This window comes from Ictalurus punctatus, chromosome 16, assembly GCF_001660625.3.
Source record: "Ictalurus punctatus breed USDA103 chromosome 16, Coco_2.0, whole genome shotgun sequence".
NCBI lineage: Eukaryota > Metazoa > Chordata > Actinopteri > Siluriformes > Ictaluridae > Ictalurus > Ictalurus punctatus.
Genome location: NC_030431.2, coordinates 4,904,898 through 4,930,000, shown reverse-complemented (window position 1 = coordinate 4,930,000; position 25,103 = coordinate 4,904,898). Strand labels below are relative to the sequence as shown.

The window sequence follows — 25,103 nt, the reverse complement described above, 5'->3', positions numbered from 1 at the left end:
CGAGGTTCCTGTGGCTCCTGCTCTCCTCCAGAAGTCCCAGAGGAATAAAAATCGCTGACTCGTCCAACTGCAGACTCTGATTCACTAGGGTTAGGATGGAGAGAGACGGGGAAAGAGAGCGAGACAGAGAGAGAGAGTGAGAGAGACAGACAGACAGAGAGAGAGAGAGAGAGATAAGACATTTCATCCAGTTCAAGTGGAAATGAAGCCTTGAACATCCCGTGTGTTGTTATTAGCATTAGTGTATTATTACTAGGCTGTTTATTATGATCAGATTTTGCTGAGTGACAGGAGGGCGGAGCTTAGGTTAAATCAACTCGGACAATTACAAACTTGATTAAATGACATCACCATGAGCATTTCTTTTCATCTTTTCCAGCTCACTGCATTCTATCTGAACGAATCACTTTTTTAAGAAAACAACACTTTTCTGGCTACGAGCTTCAGGATCTTGCAGGTTGCAATCTGGCTCTTCAGACCAAATCAAACCAAACCAGTCGTTTAGATTAGATTTAGAGTTGAGCTTAATTCTGCACGGGTTTGTCAGGTTGTTCAAGACTTCAAAATGTTCAGGTAAGACTACAACAAAAACACAAACACACACAAAATACAATCAACACACACTGTAAATAATATACACTGTACACAAACTACACAATATGCTCTAGGATGAAGCAACTGATCACATCGTCTCGTCTAAAGATGTTACGTACAAAACTCAAATCTTATATTATATGATCAAAATACAGTTTGTTTCGAATTATGTGGATGTGTGAGCAGACGCTTAGGCCATTGTTTATAATTGAGGTCCCATTACCGAAACTTGTGGCGTGATATATCGATATATCGGACAATTAATCAGTGAAATTCATACTGGGAGATATTTCAGATATATCACACTAACACTGTTTTAAATATATCTGATGAAATATCGGATATATCAGATAATCATGGTGGAATATATCGGACGATATATCGGACATATCAGATAATCATGGTGAAATATCAGATGATATATATCGGACATATCAGATAATCATGATGAAATACATCAGATGATATATCGGGACATCAGATAACCATGGTGAGATATATCGGACGATATATCGGACAGCAGATAATCATGGTGAGATATATCGGACGATATATCGGACATCAGATAATCATGGTGAGATATATCGGACGGCATATCAGACATATCAGATAATCATGGAGAAATATATCAGATGATATATCGGACATATTAGATAATCGTGTTGAGATATATCAGACGATATATCGGACATATCAGATATTCATGGTGAGATATATCAGACGATATCTCGGACATATCAGATAATCATGGTGACATATATCAGACAATATATCGGACATATCAGATAATCATGGTGGGATATATCGGAGGATATATTGGACATATCAGATAATCATGGTGAGATATATCTGACGATATATCAGACATATCAGATAATCATGGTGAGGTATATCAGACGGCATATCAGACGTATCAGATAATCATGGAGAAATATATCAGACGATATATCGGACATATCAGATAATCATGGTGGAATATATCAGATGATATATCAGACATCAGATAATCATGGTGAGATATATCAGACGATATATCGGACATATCAGATAATCATGGTGAGATATATCAGACGATATATCAGACATATCAGATAATCATGGTGAGGTATATCAGATGGCATATCAGACATATCAGATAATCATGGAGAAATATATCAGACGATATATTGGACATATCAGATAATCATGGTGAGATATATCGGACGATATATCAGACATATCAGATAATCATGGTGAGGTATATCAGATGGCATATCAGACATATCAGATAATCATGGAGAAATATATCAGACGATATATCGGACATATCAGATAATCATGGTGAGATATATCAGACGATATATTGGACATATCAGATAATTGTGAGATATATCAGACGATATATCGGACATATCAGATAATCATGGTGAGATATATCAGACGATATATCGGACATCAGATAATCATGGTGAGATATATCAGACGATATATCGGACATATCAGATAAGCGTGAGATATATCAGACGATATATTGGACATCAGATAATTGTGAGATATATCAGACAATATATCGGACATCAGATAATCATGGTGAGATATATCAGACGATATATTGGACATATCAGATAAGCGTGAGATATATCAGACGATATATTGGACATCAGATAATTGTGAGATATATCAGACGATATATCGGACATATCAGATAAGCGTGAGATATATCAGACGATATAATGGACATATCAGATAATTGTGAGATATATCAGACGATATATCGGACATCAGATAATCATGGTGAGATATATCAGACGATATATCGGACATATCAGATAATCATGGTGGGATATATCGGAGGATATATCGGACATATCAGATAATCATGGTGAGATATATCAGACGATATATCAGACATATCAGATAATCATGGTGAGGTATATCAGATGGCATATCAGACATATCAGATAATCATGGAGAAATATATCAGACGATATATCGGACATATCAGATAATCATGGTGGAATATATCAGATGATATACCGGGACATCAGATAATCATGGTGAGATATATCAGACGATATATCGGACATATCAGATAATCATGGTGAGATATGTCAGACGATATATTGGACATATCAGATAATTGTGAGATATATCAGACGATATATCGGACATCAGATAATCATGGTGAGATATATCAGACGATATATCGGACATATCAGATAAGCGTGAGATATATCAGACGATATATTGGACATATCAGATAATTGTGAGATATATCAGACGATATATCGGACATCAGATAATCATGGTGAGATATATCAGACGATATATTGGACATCAGATAATCATGGTGAGATATATCAGACGATGTATTACCTCACAAACACACAGAATGCATAGATCTCATATGCAAATGGTTTATATTTGAATATGTATTCAATATGCTAAATATTTTGCGTAAGTGAATGTACACATTCCGAACAGAACTTCAGGACAGAACAATGCCGCTGCTACAGGCTAACGCTCTCCATATGGAAGAGATTGATGTGTGCATGCCGTGTGTGCTGCCTGTCTGTATCATATATAAAGGGTTAATGAAAGGCCGTGCCTCGTCTCGGGTGTGTCTTTACCTTGGGTCAGGTAGAGCGCAGCGCCACAGGTGTTGCTTTAGCGTCTGCACCCAACCGATATCTCGGATTGGCTGACAGAGCTGAATGTAGTGCTGCTGTTTTAGCACGAGCCTTAAAAAAAAAAAACAACCAAAAAAAAAAAAAAAAAAACGAGACGAGAAAAAAGGCCACGGATTAGCTACATCAGATTTCAAACCTCTCTCATAACATCGCGAATAAATCATGCGAGTAAATACACATCGGATTACTGGGATGCGAGAAAATCCTCCGTCATGACATCATCACCTGAGTTCAGTAATCTAGCAGTAACACTTAATCTGTCGTTTTTACTGAAAAGAGGAGTGAATCGAACGCCGCTAGCATCCTTCATTTATCTGTACAGATTGCTGAACTATACTGAATGATCACGCTGGATATCGCTTAATAATACTTTATATCTTAGCGCATGTATCAGATATATCGGACAGTGACTCGGATGATATATCGGATTTATGAACGCTCCCTCAGGAATAAGAAGGCCGTGTGAAAGGAGGCTCGGGTTACAGACGACATAAACAGAGGTGTGTTAATATTTAATCATTAAATAACGCTGCCCTACTGGAGTTCTCTTCCATGTGGAGTCACACACACACACACACACACACACACACACACACACACAACACGGACAGGAACACAAGACAAACAACAACAACAACACACTATTGTTCACCTACCGTTTACTCCCAAACCCTCCATGCTCCCGGGGAAGAGAGGGATGAGGCAGGAAAGAGGGAATGTGAATGGGTAGAGGGGGTCGAACCGGAGACGGAGGAAAATAGGATGAGGCACGAAGAGGTGAATACGAAGAGGAAGAATGGGAAGCGTGGGATAATCAGGAAGGGATTAAGGAAATAGGAAGAGGGGCAAACAGGAAGAGGGCAGGGAATGTGATGAACAGGTGTTTGGGAAGAATGAGCAGAGGAATGGAAAGTGACGAAGGAATGAGAAGAGAGGAAAAGAGCAAGTAGGAAGTAAGGCCGGATGGAAAGAAGGGGCGCAGAGGGGTGAATAGAAGGACAGGGCGACTGGGAAGATGGGGCAAATGGGGTACAGAGGTGAATAGGAAGTAAGGGGCAAACAGGAAAACAAAGCAGAGGGGGCTAATGGGAAGAACGAGGTGAAGGGACGAGTGGGACGAGTTGGGAAGTGAAAATAAGAAAAAAAAAAAGAGAGAGATGAGTCAGTGGGGCGAGAGGAGAGAAAGAAGAGGGAAAGGAAAGAGAGAGAGAGAGAGAGAGAGAGAGAGAGAGAGAGAGAGAGAGAGAAGAGAGAGAAGAGAGGGAGCCCTCCCACCTCTCAAACAAAACAAAGCGAGACACTTCGGCTTCTGCGTTTCGCGTTTATTAGCAACATTTTTCTATAATTATGAGCAAGCAGAGAAAAAGTACAGGTCACATGATCACAGGTTCATCATCGCCGCTCCGTCACTCGTTTCTCGTCATTTGAACAGTGCACGAAGTAAAAATAGCACCAGTGATAAGCAGGCGCGGCGTGTAGAGCACGGTCGACTCAACCCCCCCCCCTCCCCCCCCCCCCCCCCCCCCCGCGAAGCCCACATCTGTCTCTGCGTACTCAACACCACCATTACGCTGCGCTAATGCTAATGCTAATGCTAATCAGCGGCTTCCGAAGGTCACCGAAGTGCAACAAAACTAGCCCACGTTTGTTTCCCGCCCACGGATTTTCTGGAAAACATCCTTAAGGCCGATTCACACTGAAGACAAGGCGTGCGAAAGCAGTTGCGAGTGAACACCTGATGTGCAGGGGCTGATGGGTAACGGTTTCACTGATTTCGGCGTAACCCCGTCGTCATGTGAGCTGTCTGAAATAAAAAAACGTAAATAACATTGTAAATAAAAATATATCCATGGTTTCGGTTGATGAGAAAGAAAGATGTGTGGCGTCAGTATGGCGGTTTAGGGGTTTGTGAAAAAGCACGTGGTATTCAGTGTGAAGAGGCCCTCTGTAAAAACATTCCCATAATTCCCAAATCCAGAAGGAGAAACTGCACGAGGAGATCAGGATCCAGTGTTATTGATTTCCTGAACGAAGAGCGAGACACACACTTGTGGTTACAAAAATCAGACACAGGAAATGAAGAAGAGGGAGAAACCCCAAGTCCCAGAACACACACCAGAGCAGAGACAGACGAGGGAACGCCAGCGGGGTGGCACATGATCCACCACACACACACACACACACACACACACACACACACACTCTCACATACGCTCTCACACACACAATCTCTCACACACACACTCTCTCACACACACACTCTCTCACACGCTCTCACACGCTCTCACACACGCTCTCACACACACGCTCTCGCACACATGCTCACACACACACTCTCTCACACACACACTCTCTCACACGCTCTCACACGCTCTCACACACTCTCACACACGCTCTCGCACACACGCTCGCACACACACTCTTACACACACTCTTACACACACACTCTCTCTAACAAACTCTCACACACACTCTCACACACACACCCTCTCATACACACACACTCTCACACACACACACTCTCACACACACTCTCTCACACGCTCTCACACACACGCTCTCACACACATGCTCTCACACACGCTCGCACACACACTCTCACACACACATTCTCTCACATACACTCTCACACACACTCTCTCTCACACACACACTCTCACATGCTCTCACACACTCACACACGCTTGCACACACGCTCTTACACACACACTCTCTCTCACATATACTCTCACACACACTCTCTCTCACACACACACTCTCTCTCTCACACATATACTCTCACATACACTCTCACACACACACGCTCTCACACACATGCTCTCACACACACCCTCACACACACACTCTCTCTAACATAAACTCTCACACACACTCTCACACACACACTCTCACACACACTCTCTCACATACACTCTCACATACACTCTCTCACACACTCTCTCTTACGCACTCTCTCTCACACACACACACACGCTCTCTCACACACTCTCACACACACACTCTCACACACTCTCTCACACATACTCTCACACACACACTCTCTTACACTCTCTTACACTCTCTCACACTCTCTTACACTCTCTCACATACACTCTCGCACACACACTCACACACACACTCTCACACACACGCCCATGAAGGAATTCAGACTAAATGCAAAGCCGTCAATTCAAGTTTACTGATCATTCACTTCCTACACACTGACTCACTCTTCTACACTGAGTGTGTGTGTGTGTGTGTGTGTGTGTGTGTGTGTGTGTGTGTGTGAGAGTATTAAATTTTCTTCATTCATCATCACCAAATCCTGATTTGGTCTTTTAATCGGATGTTATCTAACACACACACACACACACACACACACACACACACACACACACGCACGCACACACACGCACACACACACACACACACACACACGCACACACACACAGAGCCGAGCTCTAAAATCTAATCTACGCTATTTCCCCAGAAGACAAATAACACAAAACATCCTATAATGCATAATCACATCACTCTGATCTAGATGCTTGTCGTAGCAACAGCGACCCACCCCTCATTACCCAACGGCCTTCTGTGTAACTTGACACACACGCTAGTGCCGGGAGGAAATGATGTAAATTACACAGCGCTGGAGGAGCTGGACTTCCTCTAAATCACTCCTTTCGTGGTAATCATCGAAAATAAACAAGGGCGTGTCTCAAATCGCGCGCTGTGCACACTGCTCCGACACGATGCACTTCGCTGTGTGCTAGCTGGAATGCTGTACAGTCCAACAATAACGTTTAGTGCTAATAAGAAACGTTATTAAAGGTTGAACTTCCTTGTTTAGCGACGGCAGGGTTTCCTCTGTCACACCCTCCGAGCTAGCTAACAGCTACCGAGAGAAAGCATTAAACACAGCTAGCTGTCTAACACCACACAGCTTAGCATACACTGCTGAACAGCTAGCTTAGCAATTAGCAAGTATCATTCTATAATGTAACGTATTAAATAAAACAAGGGCTTGGGGCATGAATGAAACCCAGTCTGTACATTTTCCCTTCTGCAGTGTTTACTTATTTATTACGGTTTTGTTTCTCGGATTAAGTTGTAAAATTACAAACCAAAAAATCGAATGAATAAGTGAAATTACGAGATGAATAAAATACAAATACAGTAATAAAATGGCTACATAAATAATTATGACACATAATTAATTCGCTAATAAATAATTCATAAATATATTTGTAAAGATTATTCTAGAAAATGCCTGAAACTGTTTTTCGTAAAGTTTACTGTATTACTGTAACAGCTGATATTTAGCTTTTTACTATAAGAAGAACTGATAAAATGACAAGTAACTATATAAACTATATACAAATGTAAACAACTGTCAAATAACCCTAATCGTCCTTTTTCCTAAAACATTTTATTTTACGGTTTACGCCAATTTACCACAGCTGACGGATCATTTAGTAAAATGACAGTAAACTAATAATAATTTCCCGTTTTTCTGAACGTGTAATTAGTGTAATTTTGAGCAGTTCATGTGGTCATACAGTCATTTATAACTTACTGTAATGTAACAGTAGAGTAACATGGGCTTCCTCTTTAGTAAGGACACTCTGTCTGTGTATTAATAGTGCACTAGAATGTAGTACGCGATTTGAGACACAGCCAGAGAGCCAGAGATGCATGCCCAGACAGGCACACACACACACACACACACACACACACACACACACACACACACACAGCACAAGCAGGCAGGGAGGATGCACACATTCATCAAAGGGTTTGTGTCATTTTTTTCTTGTTGTTGTTGTTGTTGTTGTTGTTGTTCTGGGAGAGTTAGAGATGGAAATGTCTGGTTTAGGGTTCATGCTGCGTAAAATTCATCAGCGACACGAACACGACAGAGTTCCTTTCGGTAAACTCGTCCCGAGCGTATTAATGCATTCCCATCAGCCGCTCCATGCAGTGAATCAGCATCGGCATCATCGGCACCATCCATGGGCCAACCGGTGTAGCGGTTGCCATGGAAACCTTGCCACTGGAGACGAGGAGCGAAGGTGGGGCAGGGTGGGATGGGGGCAGGTGGGCGGAGCTGAGGCGAATGCATTAAATGATGAGTGACTGCATAATGACGGGGGCGTGTTACGTTTCATAATCACAAGAACCCGACGACCTTAAGAGACAGAGACAGAGAGAGAAGAACGAGAGATAGAGACAGGGACAGGTAGACAGACACATATAGATGAGAAAGAGAAAAGCGAGAGACAGAGAGAGACAGACGCACATATGTCCTGATTTTGTCATGTCCCTGGGTCAAACAGGGGCGGAGCTTAAATCCAATCTCATTAACCAATCGTAAACCTAGTTAGCAGTTTGACTAACGATAAATGCCTTTTCATTTCCTTTACATCATTTAATACCTCACCTAATGTTAGCTAGTTTAACGACATCATTAACGACAGACGGGTAGCTTGGCTAGCTTAGCTAATGTTGCTGAACGATTACACTGTGCGATTAAAGCCAGTATCTTATTCTAATCCCTACATGGAGCTGAAGAAGAAACGCTAGCGCTGATGTCATACTATTGAGGATGTAACCGGATGATCATGTTTAACTTAAGCTCCGCCCCTTTTGATCCAGGGACATCTGTCATTTGGCAAGATCAGGATGTGTGTGTCTGAAAGAGAGAGAGAGAGAGAGAGAGAGACAGACAGATGAGTGTGGGAGAGAGGAAGAGCACTACAGTGAGTCGCTGAGTGAAAAGCTCTTAGCTGATTGGTCCAGCCTCGGCGGCTGTGTTGAGGAAGAGAGGAAGTGAGAGGAGAAGTGCGGTGGTGTTTACTCTTTCGCCTCAGCCAGTTTGTTGTTCATCTCTTTACTTTTCTCCTTGTCGCTCGGCCGCTGGTTCTCGGAGCTCTTCTTCTTGGAGCCGCGCGCCGACCCCGGCGCCACCTGCTTCTCCTTCGACTTCTTCACCGCTTTACCGCGAGTGGACGAAGAGGACGCCGGCTTTTTCGGCTTGGAGCGCGGGAGACTGGATCTGTCCGCCTACAAAGAATCATAAAACGCAAAACCTACCATTACAAATGCACCAGTTACACACGTTCTAGTGGATATTTATGAAAGTGGGCGTGGCTCATTTATTTCTTAGCAGATCTACTTGATCCTTCTTCTTTATTTCGCTGCTGGGATTGACATTTTTGATGATGAGTGTTTGCAGAAAGAAACAGAAATGAGTGTGCTCAATAAAAAAGACTTCACTTCATCCATTTATGCGGTCTCTGTAGACATCAGCGTCTCGTGCGGACGTCTCTTACACCTGTTTACAAACGCATGATAGAGACCGATAAAACTGCACTGTGTAATGTGTACAGTAGAAACGTGTAGACTAAGAGCTCAGACTGCAAACAGAAAACTCTACAAGTTTTCTATTCCAATTCTACATTTCTCTCATGAACATGTGCTGAATGTGCTGAGTATGTCTGAGCGGAATGTTGTCTCACTTTAGCGGTCTCGAAGTGGGGCTGGCTGTACAGCATGCGCACTCTCCTCCTGTCCTGCGCCTTGTTATCGGTATCACTCAGCTGCACAGTGGACTGTTCTCCCCTGTAGCTGGCGCTGTAGCTCGTCTCCCGCCTGCAAAAAGAATCAAATTGATAAAAACGCAGAAAGAGGACGAGATCAGAGATGAGAACCACTAGCTGCGTTTACATGGACAACAATAATCCACTCTTAATCCGATTAAGACCATACTCTGATTAAGAAACTACCATGTAAACAGCAATTTTTACTTACCTTAATCTAATTAAGGTCATAATCGAAGTAAGCAATAATCTAATTAAGACAGGTGGAGTGCTCCTGTTTTGGTCGCATTATGGACGTGTAGTAGTGACATGTAAACACCTTAATCACGTTATTAACGTCGTTTTCACCGCATTTTGAGACAGGACACGATCACACACGGCAGTTTTACGGTGATCAAGAGAGTTCGGCTGTGTCCCAAATCGCATACTTTCCTACTATAGGCCTGTAGTGGGGAAAAATACATGTATCTCGGCTACTATATAGACGGTAATGCGTTCGGCAATGCGCTGCTGTGGCTGCAGGTTCTCATTCCAGCCTAACAGCAGGTGCGCTGGATAACTGATTGGAGACTAAGATGAAGTGGGATCATGAAGTGTAAGCCCCCTGACTTACACAAACAGAAATAACACAGAGTCTGAGCTTCCTGATACGTACACACTACTGTATTCAGGGGAAATCACCACCACTGCACCACTGTGTGTGTGTGTGTGTGTGTGTGTGTGTGTGTGTGTGTGTGTGTGTGTGTGTGTTTTCAGCAGCATCCTGAACCCCTGAAAGCCATCAGGAGTGTCAGGTTAAACCGTACTGTAGGAAACCCAGGATTTTCATGACACAGCACTTTTACAGCATCCGTAATATGAGCTGATTCACCTTTTCTTCTCTCTGTGTGTGTGTGTGTGTGAGAGAGAGAGAAACGCACCACACATCTATTTTTATAAATAAGCGCAGAAAAAAATCTGTAAAGTGCATATATATATATATATATATATATATAATTCATACAGCTATAATAAAGAACGCAGCAGCACATTTTCTGTCATTTATTGTGTCAAGATTTCTCTAGTTGAATACTGGGAAAGCCTTATTCATAAAAAGGTCATAGTAAATTGAAGTTTAAATGACTAAAACAGCTTCAGGCTTGCTCTTTGCTAGCTGGCTCACTAGGTGGCGCTATTAGGAAGTCAGTTCACTAAGAGAGCTTGATGAAGAGCACCTTACATTTATCTCATGTCTACAGCTGAGCCGTGGAGGGTCGAGGGCCGTGTTTACACCTAACGCGGATTATGATTCCAGTTTTATCATTTCATGTAATGTAATGCACAGAAACTGAGGAGAATACATACGAGTCAATACACCATACGCAATACAGCCATAAATCACCCGAGGGTGTGTGTTACAGTCATTTTATAACGGGTAAGGGTGTTCTTAACATGCACACACACACACACACACACACACACACACACACACACACACACACACGTACACTCGAGTATATTATTGCTATTATAAAGCAGCAACAAACATGATATGATCAAATCCAGTGTTTAATAAATAATTATAATGATTATGAATAATATTCACAATTCAGTCTGTCAGCATTAGGCTTTGTTTGCTAAGCAACATAACAGACAAGCATTAATACTGAATTCAGTTAAAGTGTTGCGCTAACAGGTGTGTGTGTGTGTGTGTGTGTGTGTGTGTGTGTGTGTGTGTGTGTGTGTATCACCAATCAGATTTTAGATTATAAAATAAAATGTAAGCTTTACAATGAAATGTACAGGACGGAATGTTTCCATAAGGACAAATGTGTTTATTGATGAATGACTCATGAGTTTTGCCCCAGTGGATTCTCCACTCTCTCTCTCTCTCTCTCTCCCTCTCTCTCTATCTCTCTCTCTCTTCCTCTCTCTATCTCTCTCACTCGCTCGCTCTCTCTCTCTCTCTCACTCGCGCTCTCTCTCTCTTCCTCTCTCTCTCTCTCTCTCTCTCACTCACTCGCTCTCTCACTCTCACTCGCTCTCTCTCTCTCTCACTCGCACTCGCACTCTCTCTCACTCGTGCTCTCTCTCTCACTCACTCTCTCTCACTCTCTCTCTCCCTCTCCCTCACTCTTTCTCTCTCCATCTCTCTCTCTCTCGCTCTCTCTCACTCTCTCTCACTCACTCTCTCTCACTCTCTCTCTCCCTCTCCCTCACTCTTTCTCTCTCCATCTCTCTCTCTCACTCGCGCTCTCTCTCTCACTCTCTCTCTCCCTTTCTCTCTCCCCCCTCTCTCTCTCTCTCACTCATGCTCTCTCTCTCATTCACTCTCTCTCTTTCACTCTCTCTCTCTTTCACTCTCTCTCACTCTCTCGCTCTCTCCCACTCTCGCTCTCTCTCTCTCTCCCTCCCTCTCTCTCATCATATTCCCGAAGTAGAGGAAATTATCGTCAGAGTAACACGATTACAAGATAATTGAGAGCAGCAGAGGAAAACCACTACAGAGCCATTACTCAAATGAATCCTCTGCCTCCCATCAGGAGCACACGGCTTAAACCCGTATACTACCGCACGTCTGCTTCACAGCTCAGTACAGGAGGCATTTCTATAATTCATTAAATACAATTTCTATACGTTATCGTTTCTATAGCAACGGTTCGTTCACAGGGCCGTGCACGCAAGGACGCTGTGCTGATAATAAATGGATTTAATAAAACGCTGAAGGACACTGAAATGTGTAAGGAAGGAGTCTCCAGTGTCAGCGCCTTGTAACAGTCAGAGGTGAAGCTGTAACTTCAAGCTTTCTGCTTGTCTTATTAATGTGAAGAGAAAATAAAGAGAGAATAAAGAGAGAATACAGAGAGGGAATATAGAGAAGGAATAACGAGAGGGAATAAAGAGAGAGAATAAAGAGAGAGAATAAAGAGAGGGAATAAAGAGAGAGAATAAATAGAGGAAATAGAGAGAGGGAATAAAGAGAGAGAATAAAGAGAGGAAATAAAGAGAAAGAATAGAGAGAGAATAAAGAGAGAGAATAAAGAGAGAGAATAAAGAGAGAGAATAAATAGAGGAAATAGAGAGAGGGAATAAAGAGAGAGAATAAAGAGAGGGAATAAAGAGAAAGTATAAAGAGAAAGAATAAAGAGAAAGAATAAAGAGAGAGAATAAAGAGAGAATAAAGAGAGAGAATAAAGAGAGAGAATAAAGAGAGAATAAAGAGAGGGAATAAAGAGAGAGAATAGAGAGAGAATAAAGAGAGAATAAAGAGAGAGAATAAAGAGAATAAAGAGAGAGAATAAAGAGAGAGAATAAAGAGAGAATAAAGAGAGAGAATAAAGAGAGAGAATAGAGAGAGAATAAAGAGAGAATAAAGAGAGAGAATAAAGAGAATAAAGAGAGAGAATAGAGAGAGAGAATAAAGAGAATAAAGAGAGAGAATAAAGAGAGAGAATAAAGAGAGAATAAAGAGAGAGAATAAAGAGAGAGAATAGAGAGAGAATAAAGAGAGAATAAAGAGAGAGAATAAAGAGAATAAAGAGAGAGAATAGAGAGAGAATAAAGAGAGAGAATAAAGAGAGAATAAAGAGAGAGAATAAAGAGAGAATAAAGAGAGAGAATAAAGAGAATAGAGAGAGAGAGAATAAAGAGAGAGAATAAAGAGAGAATAAAGAGAGAGAATAAAGAGAGAGAATAAAGAGCAGCTGGTGAGGGAACGAGTGTTTATAGCTGCTATAACGTAAGTGAGAACAGGAAGTAACTCGTTTTGCCGACGGACCTATAAACGGATCGAAAGTATGACGTGACAACAATTTAATTGTTGTTAAATTGCTGTGGTGGAAGAGGAATAAAACACTCAGGGACATGCCGTTAGAGGAGAATAACCAGTTCCTCTAATACACTTCATCACACTGACCCGGGCGTTGACTATTCTCCTGTAACAGCACGTTCTCCAGAGAATTATAAACCACTTGTTATTTACAATAAACAGAAACAGGAAAAACAACATCAGCATATGAGACGAGAGAAAAACAGACATGCAGAGAGCTTCATAACAATGACTCTGGTGTCCTGATGATCATCTCGTGCTTGGTACTGACTGTAAAACCCAACACACACACACACACACACACACACACACACACACCCCGTACAATCACATTGACTTTAAACCAGCAGTGTTTAATTCTGGTGCTGCTTGAGTGTGCACACACACACACACATACACACACACACACTCCTACGCCTTTACTACTTCACTGCCTTTGTGAAAGGGCCCGTTGCCATGGTGACGCACTGGCAGCATATAGAAATGTGAGGAGATGCCAGAGAGGGGCATTGTGGGTAAACAGTGGGGCATTTCAGCAATAAGGCACCTCAGAGAGAAGATTATTCATACGTGGGCCATATGCTATAAGCACAGAGAAAGAAATCGAGGAGCCCCAAACACTCCGCCGAAGGGGCGGAGCCATCAGCAGACCTCCAGCCAATAAGAACCCTCTCCAGTTTGCCTGACGCTAAACTGGAGCCTATAGGCTGCCATTACCGATTCCTTACATTAGCCTCGTAGCATCGCTGCGTAACTAAGGAAGCAAAGCCACTGCTTTAACGGAGCGATTCAGGGAAAGACCGACTCAAAGCCTCCCAGCATGAACGTGACTCTCATCTGTGATCGTCCGTTTTCTCCATCATTCTCAGCTCCAAAACAACCATGATTTCACTCAGTCGCTTCATTAAACACCACGGAAACATTGGTGCTAATTAGACTTTTGCATGAAGTACAACTTTAATCTCTCCCTGATCAACCTCAGGGAGTCCTATCCATCCACTGCAGCGTCTCATCCATCCTAACCCTAACCCTATCACTAACCCTAACCCTATCACTAACCCTAACCCTATCACTGACCCTAACCCGATCACTAACCCTAACCCTATCACTAACCCTAACCCTATCACTAACCCTAACCCTATCACTGACCCTAACCCGATCACTAACCCTAACCCTATCACTGACCCTAACCTTATCACTGACCCTAACCCTATCACTGACCCTAACCCGATCACTAACCCTAACCCTATCACTGACCCTAACCCGATCACTAACCCTAACCCGATCACTGACCCTAACCCTATCACTGACCCTAACCCTATCACTGACCCTAACCCTATCACTGACCCTAACCCTATCACTAATCCTAACCCTATCACTGACCCTAACCCTAGTGAACGCTTTACTACTGTAGGAAAAAAAAGTTGTTTGTGGCTCTGGTGGAACCCTGAAAGGTCCTGTGTAGAACCCTACAACGTAGTGCGCTTTTGTCAGAAAGGGTCTCCGAGTTCTTTAGGAAACTAGGAACCTTTAAGAACCCTGAAAGAGGGTAGAGAGGAGTGTGTGCTTGCAGGTTTAGTGCAGCGTGTTAAACTGTGAGGTGAAACTACACACCTATAATCTGTGGCACACAGGGCAGAGAAGTTGTGGGATTTTATTGGGACTCTTTCATAGAGTGAAAGAAACTTCACCTGTGGGAACTTTCGGTGCCGACCTCGTCTTTGATCTGTCGATTGAGCGCGTCGGCGGCCGCCCGTCCTCCGAACTTCTGCGGCTCGTGCTTGACCTCTGACCCCTTGTCGGTCCGGTCTTCCGTCTTCCTGGCCTGCCTCCGCTTCAGGATCTCCTTCTCCTGCACTCTGTCGGCGATCTGGCCCTTCTCCACGCCGCCGTCCTGCTCCGCGCGGCTGGCTTTGGGGATCCACGGGTGATCCCTGCGCGGGATAGGCCACGGCTTAAAGTCCTTCTGGTACTGCGTCTCGGTGCACAAGGGCACTTCCGGTTCGTGGTACTCGCGCTTGGGCTTGCAGCTGGGCTCGCGACGCACGTTCCATGCTTTGAAGTCCTGACGCATCACGGAGCCCTGCGCGCTCTCGCTGGACGCGGCCGTCGTGGGCGCGCCCGGGCCTTTAGAGACGACCTCCTGCGCGCTCCCAACGCCGCCAGGCTGCGTTTCTATGGCGACCCCGCTTGTTCTGGGATGAGCGCGCGGCTGGACCGTGTCGCACGCGTCCGAGTAGTTCGTGAAGATCAAAGGCACCGAGATGTCGGCTTTGTCCAGCTGAGACCAGAACCGGGCCATGCAGCACGCGCGGGTGATACACGGCCACGCCATGCTTTAATAACGGTTACGTGTTAATCCGTAGGTTGAATCAGTCGCGCTCACTCCGTCCCCGGTGCAATCTGACCGATTCAGGAGCACGAAATCCGTTGTCTCGTGCGTCTCGATCGCCCTTACGGCAGCAGAACGCGCAATGTCCGGGTATCAGAGATTTAATTTCCTCTTCCTTCTCAAAAACACCGTTATTTTAAAATCATCCCTGCGGTGATGATGATGATGATGGTGATGAAGATGATAATCGAGACTCTTCTATTTTTTGTTTGTAATTTAACGCATCGAACAGCCTGAAGCTCGCGATGTCTGTCTGCTCGCCCTGCTGCGCTCGTGCACATCCCCAACAGCCAGGGCTGGGGAGTCAATCCCTAAAAAAGAGCCGATTCTCTGATTCCTCAAAGCCTTTGAATCGATTCCACACACTGAATCGGCTCTGAAATAAAGACACTGCTCGTTCTCGCTGTGGTCGCACACCGTCAACACAAAATAATTGAAGGTACATAAGTGGACCTTAAGGAACTTTAAGCTTTCCTGTAATCGATGATTAAAGGTAGGCCTACCACACGCACCTAAATCAGGTGGCCTACTCTTCATGGTTCCACCCCAGCAACAAGGAAAAGTACAGTTTGGTGCCTTTATTGTATGGGAGTGTACGATACAAAGTGAGAGAATATGACATTGTTTGGTCACTGTGTGAAAAATATATCTCATTACAATACAAGACTGAATTTTACATGATAGAAATCTCGTGACAAAAAAAATCTGACTTGTATTAAAATAAATAATCGGTGCTGATTCAGTTATCGCGAGTCATGTACAGATTTAACCAGGGCTCATCAAAGGTTTATCAAGTTCATAATCTGTGAGGAATGACTCTTGATTCCAGTGACATTGAATCAGAATCGGGGTCGACTCCTGAACGGTCCTGATCCGAACAGCCCTAACAACAACACGGGAGAATTTCTGCATGGCGCAGCAGCCCCGCCCCGCCCCAATCGCCTAGTACCGCCCCCCCCCCCCCCCATCCCCCCCCCCCCCCCCCACCACCACGTCTCAGCATCCCCCTCTACAAACCTGCGCTATTTTCCTCCTCCGTGACCACGCCCACTCTGAATTTTGCTTCACTGTGATTGGTCAGCAGGAGCCTTTGCGGAGTCGGACCATCCTCTCTGATAGGTCAGTGGAGATTAAAGAAAGAAGTAAATATTAATAAATATTCATTTAATATTCGTTATAAATATTTACATTTCAAATCCGAAAATGAATAAGACAATTATCTAATATAAGTGTAAAATGAATTCAGTAATTATTATTATTATTATTATTTGATAAAATAATCACTTATTTAGGTAATTAGCAACTAAAGCCCATCATACAGTGCATTACATACAGCATCTTGAGCCATCATAATTTATAGTCATGTTTAAGATGATTTATAACAAGCCTTATAAGACGTTTTGAATGCTTTATGATCAAATATCAGCATTAAAAGAGCTACTCGATGCCAGTAAGCTTATAACAAACAGCATGGTTTAAATGAATGAGCTGTTTTTTTCTTTAAAAAAAAAAAAAAAACCTTACATACATCATTAACAATAATAAACCCAGTCATCAGAGGAGCTCGAGTTGTTCTTCAGCTAAAGGGAGCGTTTACTTTTGGATTGTGAACAAGCAGATGGTCGTTGTGTTCACACCGATGGCGCCATTGGCCGTTAGCCTCCGCTCGCTAAAAGCGCCGGATCTCACGCCGTCTCATCTGTAGTAAACACACAGCCGTGTTCAGTGTTCGGTTTTAGCCATGTGTGAACACTGAGACAAAACACACTGAACAATATAATTTGGTGCTTCATGTCGACTTTCAACCCTGAACCCTGAAGCCTGATCTCTGAACCCTGATCCCTGATCTCTGATCCCTTAACCTTGATCCCTGATCCCTGATCTCTGATCCCTGAACCTTGATCCCTGAACCCTGATCCCTGAACCCTGATCCCTGAACCCTGAAGCTACTCATCTGAAGCGCCTCCACATAACACGTCATTGGTTGCGTACAGTATGTTGCTCCTTTGCCAGTGGAAATGTTGCTAATGTTATGTATGTGATTGATAATAAAGCATGCTGGATGTAGAAATGAGGTTTCCCAGGTTGGAACCCGGTGCACGGAAGTGTTTACAAACTTACAGTAAGTGCATAGAGCCAATCAGATCCAAGATCCTGAAGCTCGTGGCCAGAACAGTGACAGATATCAGACGGTCCATTGGCCACGGGTCTAGGACTAGTCTCACTGTTGTCATAGTAACTGCTAGTAAAGCTTGCTAATGCTGCTTGCTAAGTCCCGATTTCAGAACACTATTAACTGGTCTGAGTGTGAAGCTCTTTGCCTTGGGGTCAAAGGTCAGTGATAGAGAGCAGCTCTTGGTTAATTAATGCACATGCTGAGGCGACGATTCAGATAAGAGGTGTGGAAGAAAGGATAAGGAGGAGAAGGAGGAGGAGGATGAAGACAGACTTTGACCCCGCAGCTGTGAGCACAGTTTTCCAGATTGTTCTCTCGCTCCTGTGTGTCTCCCGGCTCGGTTCTGTCTCGCTCACCCGGCCATGAAGGTTAACTTCGCTCCAGTGAACGTGCCCATGAGGAGGAGACTCCAGACGGCCGCCGTGTTGCAGTGGGTCTTCTCCTTCCTCGCTCTGGGTGAGTGTACTGGATATATAATATATATAAACATATGATTGTATAGATGTGTTTCTGAGTTTGGGTCATCACAGTTCCTCATGATTAAGCTTCTGGAAAAAGGCTTTAGTGCAAAACTCGTACGCTTTTTGGTCACAGAATCCACTTTTACCTGCTTTTATTCCTTGCAAGTCTCGTACAAGGATCACTTCAGGTAGTTAATCTCTTTCGGCAGCGTGCAGCGAGCTGTTGCACAACGTTATCAGGGATCCCAGATCGTTCGTCCTTCAGTTTAAAGAGTTGACGTCCTGGAGAGAAGTCAGTTTAAAGAGACGGATCTGTAGTGTATCCTGCGCACAGGATCAGCTCGAAATCATCACACACATTACATAAATTACATAAAGTACATGACCAATGGGAGTCTGTGTCACCCGAAATCTCCACACAGTGGCACATTTTGTCATATATAAGCTCCGCCTCCCAGGTGATGTGAATGACAGTTTGAGCTTAAATATGTTTTATCATTCATTCATCTTCAGGAAGCGCTTTATTCCGGTGGAACTGGGGTCTCTATCTTCCGTTCTATCTTTGAGCATTAGATGAGGGATCATGTCTACATCACTGTGGAGCCCAGAAGCCCATATTACCCATGATGCATTGCTTCAGTCTGACATATGATAATTTTTCTTAATAACACATGAAGCTGTTTATATATTTATATACATCCACTCCACTGGTTTTGGTTCACTTGGTTATGTGTATTATAAGCTTTGCTGTGCGTGTGTGTGTGCGTGTGTGTGTCCCAGCCCCATGCTGCATCACGCTCTTCTTCTACCTTCTCTTCACTCGGTACTGGTTGGTCAGTGTGCTCTACGCCACCTGGTGGTTTGTGGATTGGGACACACCCTCTCACGGAGGGAGGAAAGTTCCCTTCATGTGCCGCCTCCCAATGTGGAGATATATGAGGGATTATTTCCCCATTCAGGTACATAACACACACACACACACACACACACACCACACATGCACGCATGAACACACACATACACACTCTCTCACATACACTCACTCTCCAATATCTCTCTCTCTCTCTCACACACACACACACACACATACACAGACAGACAGACAGACACAGATTAGTGTGTCGTTCTGTAGTAGTGTGTAACAATGTATAGTGCACTACAGTAACATATAGCCTGCAGTTTATTAAACAAACCAGTCTAAGTGCACAGGTGCACACCCCTCAGGAAGGGTTTTTTTTTCTTTTCTTTTTTTGCGTTTAAGCAGTAAATAAAAACAGCTTCAGTCATCGTGTGGTGTGGGAGACAGAGGGATTGTGGGAAAGTACACCGTGTGTACTTCAGTAAGGCGGTGCTGCCACCTAGTGGACAAAAGGGCATGAACCAGAACAGAAGCGTTAGGAAGGATCACTGAGTTCAGCAATCATAATCATGTGAATCTTTTACATAAATAAAGAAGAAGAAATGATTCAGAGCAAGTTTTAAAAAGTTATCTCATGATCATTTAATGTCAATGATGAGTGTTTGCAGCCAAGTCTAACTCACCCTTCCTCAAACAAACAAACAAACAAACAAACAAACAAACATTTCGCATTTTTATTTACTTTTTAGACATTGTATTATAATTACAATATAACCACATGCTTTCTTTCGTTCATTTGCTTGTTTCTGTTTTTGTTGTTTGTTTGTTTAATCTGTTTAGTTGTGTTTTGTATTTGTTTGTATCTTATGTTTTTGTTTGTTTGTATCTTTCATCATTTCTTTTCTTTATTTGTTTCCTTTATATTTGATTTCTTTCTTTCTTTCTTTCTTTCTTTCTGTCTTTCTTTCTTTCTTTCTTTCTTTCTTTCTTTCGGATGTATAGTGTCCTATGAAAGTGCAAGCCACCCCAAAACAGGCAAACAAACAAACAAATAAACAAGTGTTAACAGGTTATCAGTGAAGGTGATGTCTGTTTTATTTCCCCACAGCAGTAAGTACAGTACACCTGTCTGTATGTGTGTGTGTGTTTGTGTTTGATACACACTTTAAATCTGTTAGTGTTAAAAGTGGCGTAAAAACAGATCCAGAGAAACGAGCAGGTTCTGTCAGAGAAAATGAATCAACAGCTTCTGACCAATCAGAATCCAGAATTCCACAGCGCCGTGGTGTAAATAAATACACACACACGCACACACACACACTCACAGGTGTTATTTCCCGTGTTTTCTCCGGGCTGTAGTTGGTGAAGACGGTGGATTTGGATCCTCGGCAGAACTATGTGTTTGGGTTCCACCCTCACGGTATCCTGGTGACCGGAGCGTTCACTAACTTCTGCACGCAGGCGACGGGGTTCGAGCAGCTCTTCCCCGGCCTGAGGAGTTACCTGCTCATGCTGCCTCTGTGGTTCAGAGCTCCTTTCTTCAGAGACTACATCATGTATGCAGGTACTGACATTCAGAGCTCTTACCTACTAACACCTCAACCCTAATCCTGTCATCCTTTACCCCAACAATCTAACCCTAAAACCCTCAACCCCTAGAAAGCTAGTGCTGATGCCTAAGCACAGCCCCTAACACCTAAACTCCAACCCTTAACATGTATAATCTAATTCTAAACCCCTTAATCCCAAAAATGGAACCTGCTAATTCTAACCTCTAAAAATCTAGTCCTGGCTCCTAATCTCTAAACTCCAACCCCTAACATGCAAACCTAATCCTGCTACTCTACAAATGCTAATCCCAAATCTTTTAAACCCTTAATTCCCCATCCCTAATCCTGAACCATGATCCCTTAGTCACTAACCCTTAACTCTAAAAACCTAATCCTGGCTCCTAATCCCTGAACCCTTAATCCTGAACCATGATCCCTTAGTCACTAACCCTTAACTCTAAAAACCTAATCCTGACTCCTAATCCCTAAACCCTTAATCCTGAACCATGATCCCTTAGTCACTAACCCTTAACTCTAAAAACCTAATCCTGACTCCTAATCCCTAAACCCTTAATCCTGAACCATGATCCCTTAGTCACTAACCCTTAACTCTAAAAACCTAATCCTGGCTCCTAATCCCTGAACCCTTAATCCTGAACCATGATCCCTTAACTGCTAAACCTAACCTCTTAAAACTAATTCTAATCCTTAGCTACTTCTAATCCATAGACACCTGATCTCTAATCCCTTAATCCCAAAAACCTACTTTGCAAATGGTAATCCCTAATTCCTTAAACCCTTAATCCCTAACCCTAAAAAATAATCCCTTAAACATTAAACATGATCTTTAAACCCTCCTTTATCCTTAAACCTTAATCTCCTGAGCCTAAAATTACTCACCCACCAACCATTAATCCTTATTCCATAATCCCTAAACCTCACCCTGTAAGATCTAAACCCTATTTCAGATCACAAAACACGAACCTCTAAACCTGTAATCCCTCTGTGTGTGTGTGTGTGTGTGTGTGTGTGTGTGTTGCAGGTCTGGTCCCCTCTGATAAGGACAGTGCAAGTTACCTGTTGCGTAAGGAAGGGGGCGGGAACGCGGTGGTCATTGCGGTGGGCGGGGCTCTGGAGGCTCTGGACGCTCACCCAGGAATTCACACTGTCCTGCTGGCCAATAAGAAAGGCTTTATCAAACTCGCAATGGAGCATGGGTAAGGACACCCGGGTATGTATGTGTGTATGTGCGTGTGTGTGTGTGTGTGTGTGTGTGTGTGTGTGTGTGTGTGTGATATCAGTGGTCAGCCCTACTGTCAAAAATTCTTGTGAAATCTGTGCAGCAGAGTGACTGTAAGTGGCCATTGGGGAACGGTTGACCATTGATCTTAGACTTAAACACACACACACACACACACACACACACACACACACACACACACACACACACACAGTTACAGATATGACTGATGAAACAGTCTGAAATATCCGATGTTGCATCTTACACAACAATCCTCCTCTGGGTCACAAAGAAATCTCAAACTGTTGTTAATCACACACACACACACACACACACACACACAGACACACACACACAGATAGACATTACGATATAAACTGTTAAGAAGCCTGTGTTACTAAATAATGTATTTTATTAGCAAGCCCATTGCTAATGCTGCATTCATACAAGCTAGCTAGCTAACAAGGCTAAAGATTTAGCTAGCTGGAACGTTTTTGCAGATAGCAGCAGTTAAAATAACACAGAACTATCCAGAAAATAAACTTGTACCTCATGTGTTTGTAAATTATTAATAAAATACTTCATATGGCGCTGTAACCGCTAACCGAGTTGTGTCCTGAGTTGTGAACTCAGTCAGTGTTAACAGGCTAGACAGCTGGGAAATGTGGACACTAAGCACAAGCTAGTTAATGACCAGGGCTAAAGATTTAGCTAGCTAGAACCCATCTGTTATGTATTTTATGCAGGGTAAAGACACAGTAACAGTGGAAATGAGACAAAACTATCAGGAACACCAACGTTTACCTCAGATGCGTTGATAAATTGTTAATAAAAGACTCAGAACAGCTCAAGTAACACTGTGATTGCACTTAGCATTGTTCCGCTAAGCTGGATTATGTTGGTTCTGTTATACTGAAAAATCAGCGGCGTTGTGTCAGGACTTGTGAATTTGGTTGGTGCGTATGGAAGACACACTTTGCTGTTCAAGTGACTAAAGGAATCTCACACAGCTGATGTCAGAATATCTCGCTAATTCATGCCCATGAATGGTGGTTTATTTTGATCAAGATGAAAGGATTTGAAAATGAAATAAATATTTCAGGTGGTATGAATAAGTTGTAATGGCACTGTGTCGCCGCTCTGTCAGCGCTAGCCTGGTTCCTGTGTATTCGTTCGGAGAGAACGAGGTGTTCGATCAGGTCTCCAATCCCCAAGGTACCTGGTTACGGTGGATACAGGACTCCCTGCAAAGCATCATGGGTGTTTCTCTTCCTCTCTTCCACGCTCGAGGGATTTTCCAGTACAGCTTCGGCCTCATACCCTACAGGAAGCCCATCAACACCGTGGGTACGTCCAGGAAATGCTCACAAAATATTAACCAAATCAAAACCTAAACCCTAAACCCTAACTTCCTATCCCCTTATCCGTAAACCCCTAATTCCCTAACCCCTAACGCCAAACGCCCTAAACCCCTAACCCTAAATTCCCTTACCCCTAACCCCCAAAAGCTCTAAGCCCCTAACCCCTAAATCCCTAACTCCTAACTTCCTAGATCCCTAACACCTAACCCCTGACCCCTAAACCTTAACCCCTGACCCCTAAACCCTAAATCCTAAACATCTAACCCCACAATCCAAAAATCCCCAACCCCTAAACTTTAAACCTTTAATCTTAACCCTTCTACACTCCTTACACTGGTTTGTTAGGTAATTAGGAATTGTTATCTATCACCATCATTTCTGAAGCACAGAGTTCATTCACTTGTGGTGTGTGTGTGTGTGTGTGTGTGTGTGTGTTTATTTGTGTGTGTGTGTGTATTTATTTGTGTGTGTGTTAATGCATGTTTGTGTGTGTGACTTGTTTGCAGTCGGTAAACCAATCAGAGTGCAGAAAAACGAGAAGCCGTCCACAGAGGACCTGGACGCTCTGCATGAGCTCTACATGGACGAACTCACGCAGCTGTTCGAGGAGCACAAGGGGAAATACGGAGTACCTGAGGACACACACCTGGTCTTCATCTGAGGCAGAAATAGTGTGTGTACATATGTGTGTGTGTGTGTGTGAGAGAGAGAGAGAGAGAGAGAGAGAGTGAGCGAGACAGAGAGCTGCCAAAAATGTAACCTGATGTAACTTTTATTTGTGAATGTAATCTCAGGAATGAATGTTCTAGAAATGCAACACGCCTGTCTTTACAAATGAGGCTTTGTAAAATGTCCAGTCTTCTATTTAATATGTACCTTTTTTAAAAAGTCTAATTAAAAGTGATGAAACGAAATGAAGTGTATGCGGTGTTACTAACAGTGTGAGTGTGTGTCTGAATCATCAACACCATTTCATTCACAAACTGTTTTTATAAATAACTATATTATTATTATCATCATCATCATCATCATCATCATCATAATGTACAATCTCTGCCTTCAGACTTTAGGCCACGCCCCCTACCCGAATCATTGTGGTAAGGGAGAATTTTCACTGCGAATGTTTTTTTTTTTTTTTTTTTAAATCTTGTTGGTTAAAGATAACAGCTTGTCCTACAGAGTCAGAAACCACACACCAAGAACGCCGAGTGAGAAGACGCCGCTGGGGGATGAGTAAAGGCTGTGGTTTTGTATTCTCGGTCGTGTATGAGTGCTCGAGCGCTGCACGTGCTCTGTACTCTGAAAGTTCCAAGTCGATTTTTCCCCTGCTCGGATCTAAAGACATTCCAGTGCTTCACCGCCATGTTGTATGTCTCTGAACGTGATGAACCTATTAAGATTCTGTACATAGACCA

At 43.1% G+C, this 25,103-nt stretch overlaps 2 protein-coding genes across 2 annotated transcripts in view; one reads left to right on the top strand and one right to left on the bottom strand.

The window, feature by feature from the left end:
* The window catches only part of map6a (microtubule-associated protein 6a), a 16,987-nt gene extending 664 nt beyond the window's left edge, over positions 1–16,323 (bottom strand). The window contains exons 1-5 of the mRNA XM_017489327.3: positions 15,341–16,323; positions 9,761–9,893; positions 9,100–9,305; positions 3,204–3,314; positions 1–84 (exon numbers count right to left, since the gene is read on the bottom strand). The exon at positions 1–84 is cut by the window's left edge and continues 664 nt beyond it. Of these exons, the coding sequence (XP_017344816.1) occupies positions 1–84; positions 3,204–3,314; positions 9,100–9,305; positions 9,761–9,893; positions 15,341–15,984 (1,178 nt within the window). The 5' untranslated portion in view covers positions 15,985–16,323. The remainder of the gene's footprint in view (positions 85–3,203; positions 3,315–9,099; positions 9,306–9,760; positions 9,894–15,340) is intronic.
* A 2,140-nt stretch (positions 16,324–18,463) lies between these two features.
* Positions 18,464–24,602, top strand: mogat2 (monoacylglycerol O-acyltransferase 2). The gene is made up of 6 exons (XM_017489328.3): positions 18,464–18,673; positions 19,459–19,637; positions 20,897–21,101; positions 22,130–22,304; positions 23,475–23,674; positions 24,195–24,602. The coding sequence occupies exons 1-6, from the start codon at positions 18,580–18,582 to the stop codon at positions 24,347–24,349; spliced, it is 1,008 nt and encodes a 335-aa protein (XP_017344817.1). The 5' UTR covers positions 18,464–18,579; the 3' UTR covers positions 24,350–24,602.
* Positions 24,603–25,103: the final 501 nt, after the last annotated feature.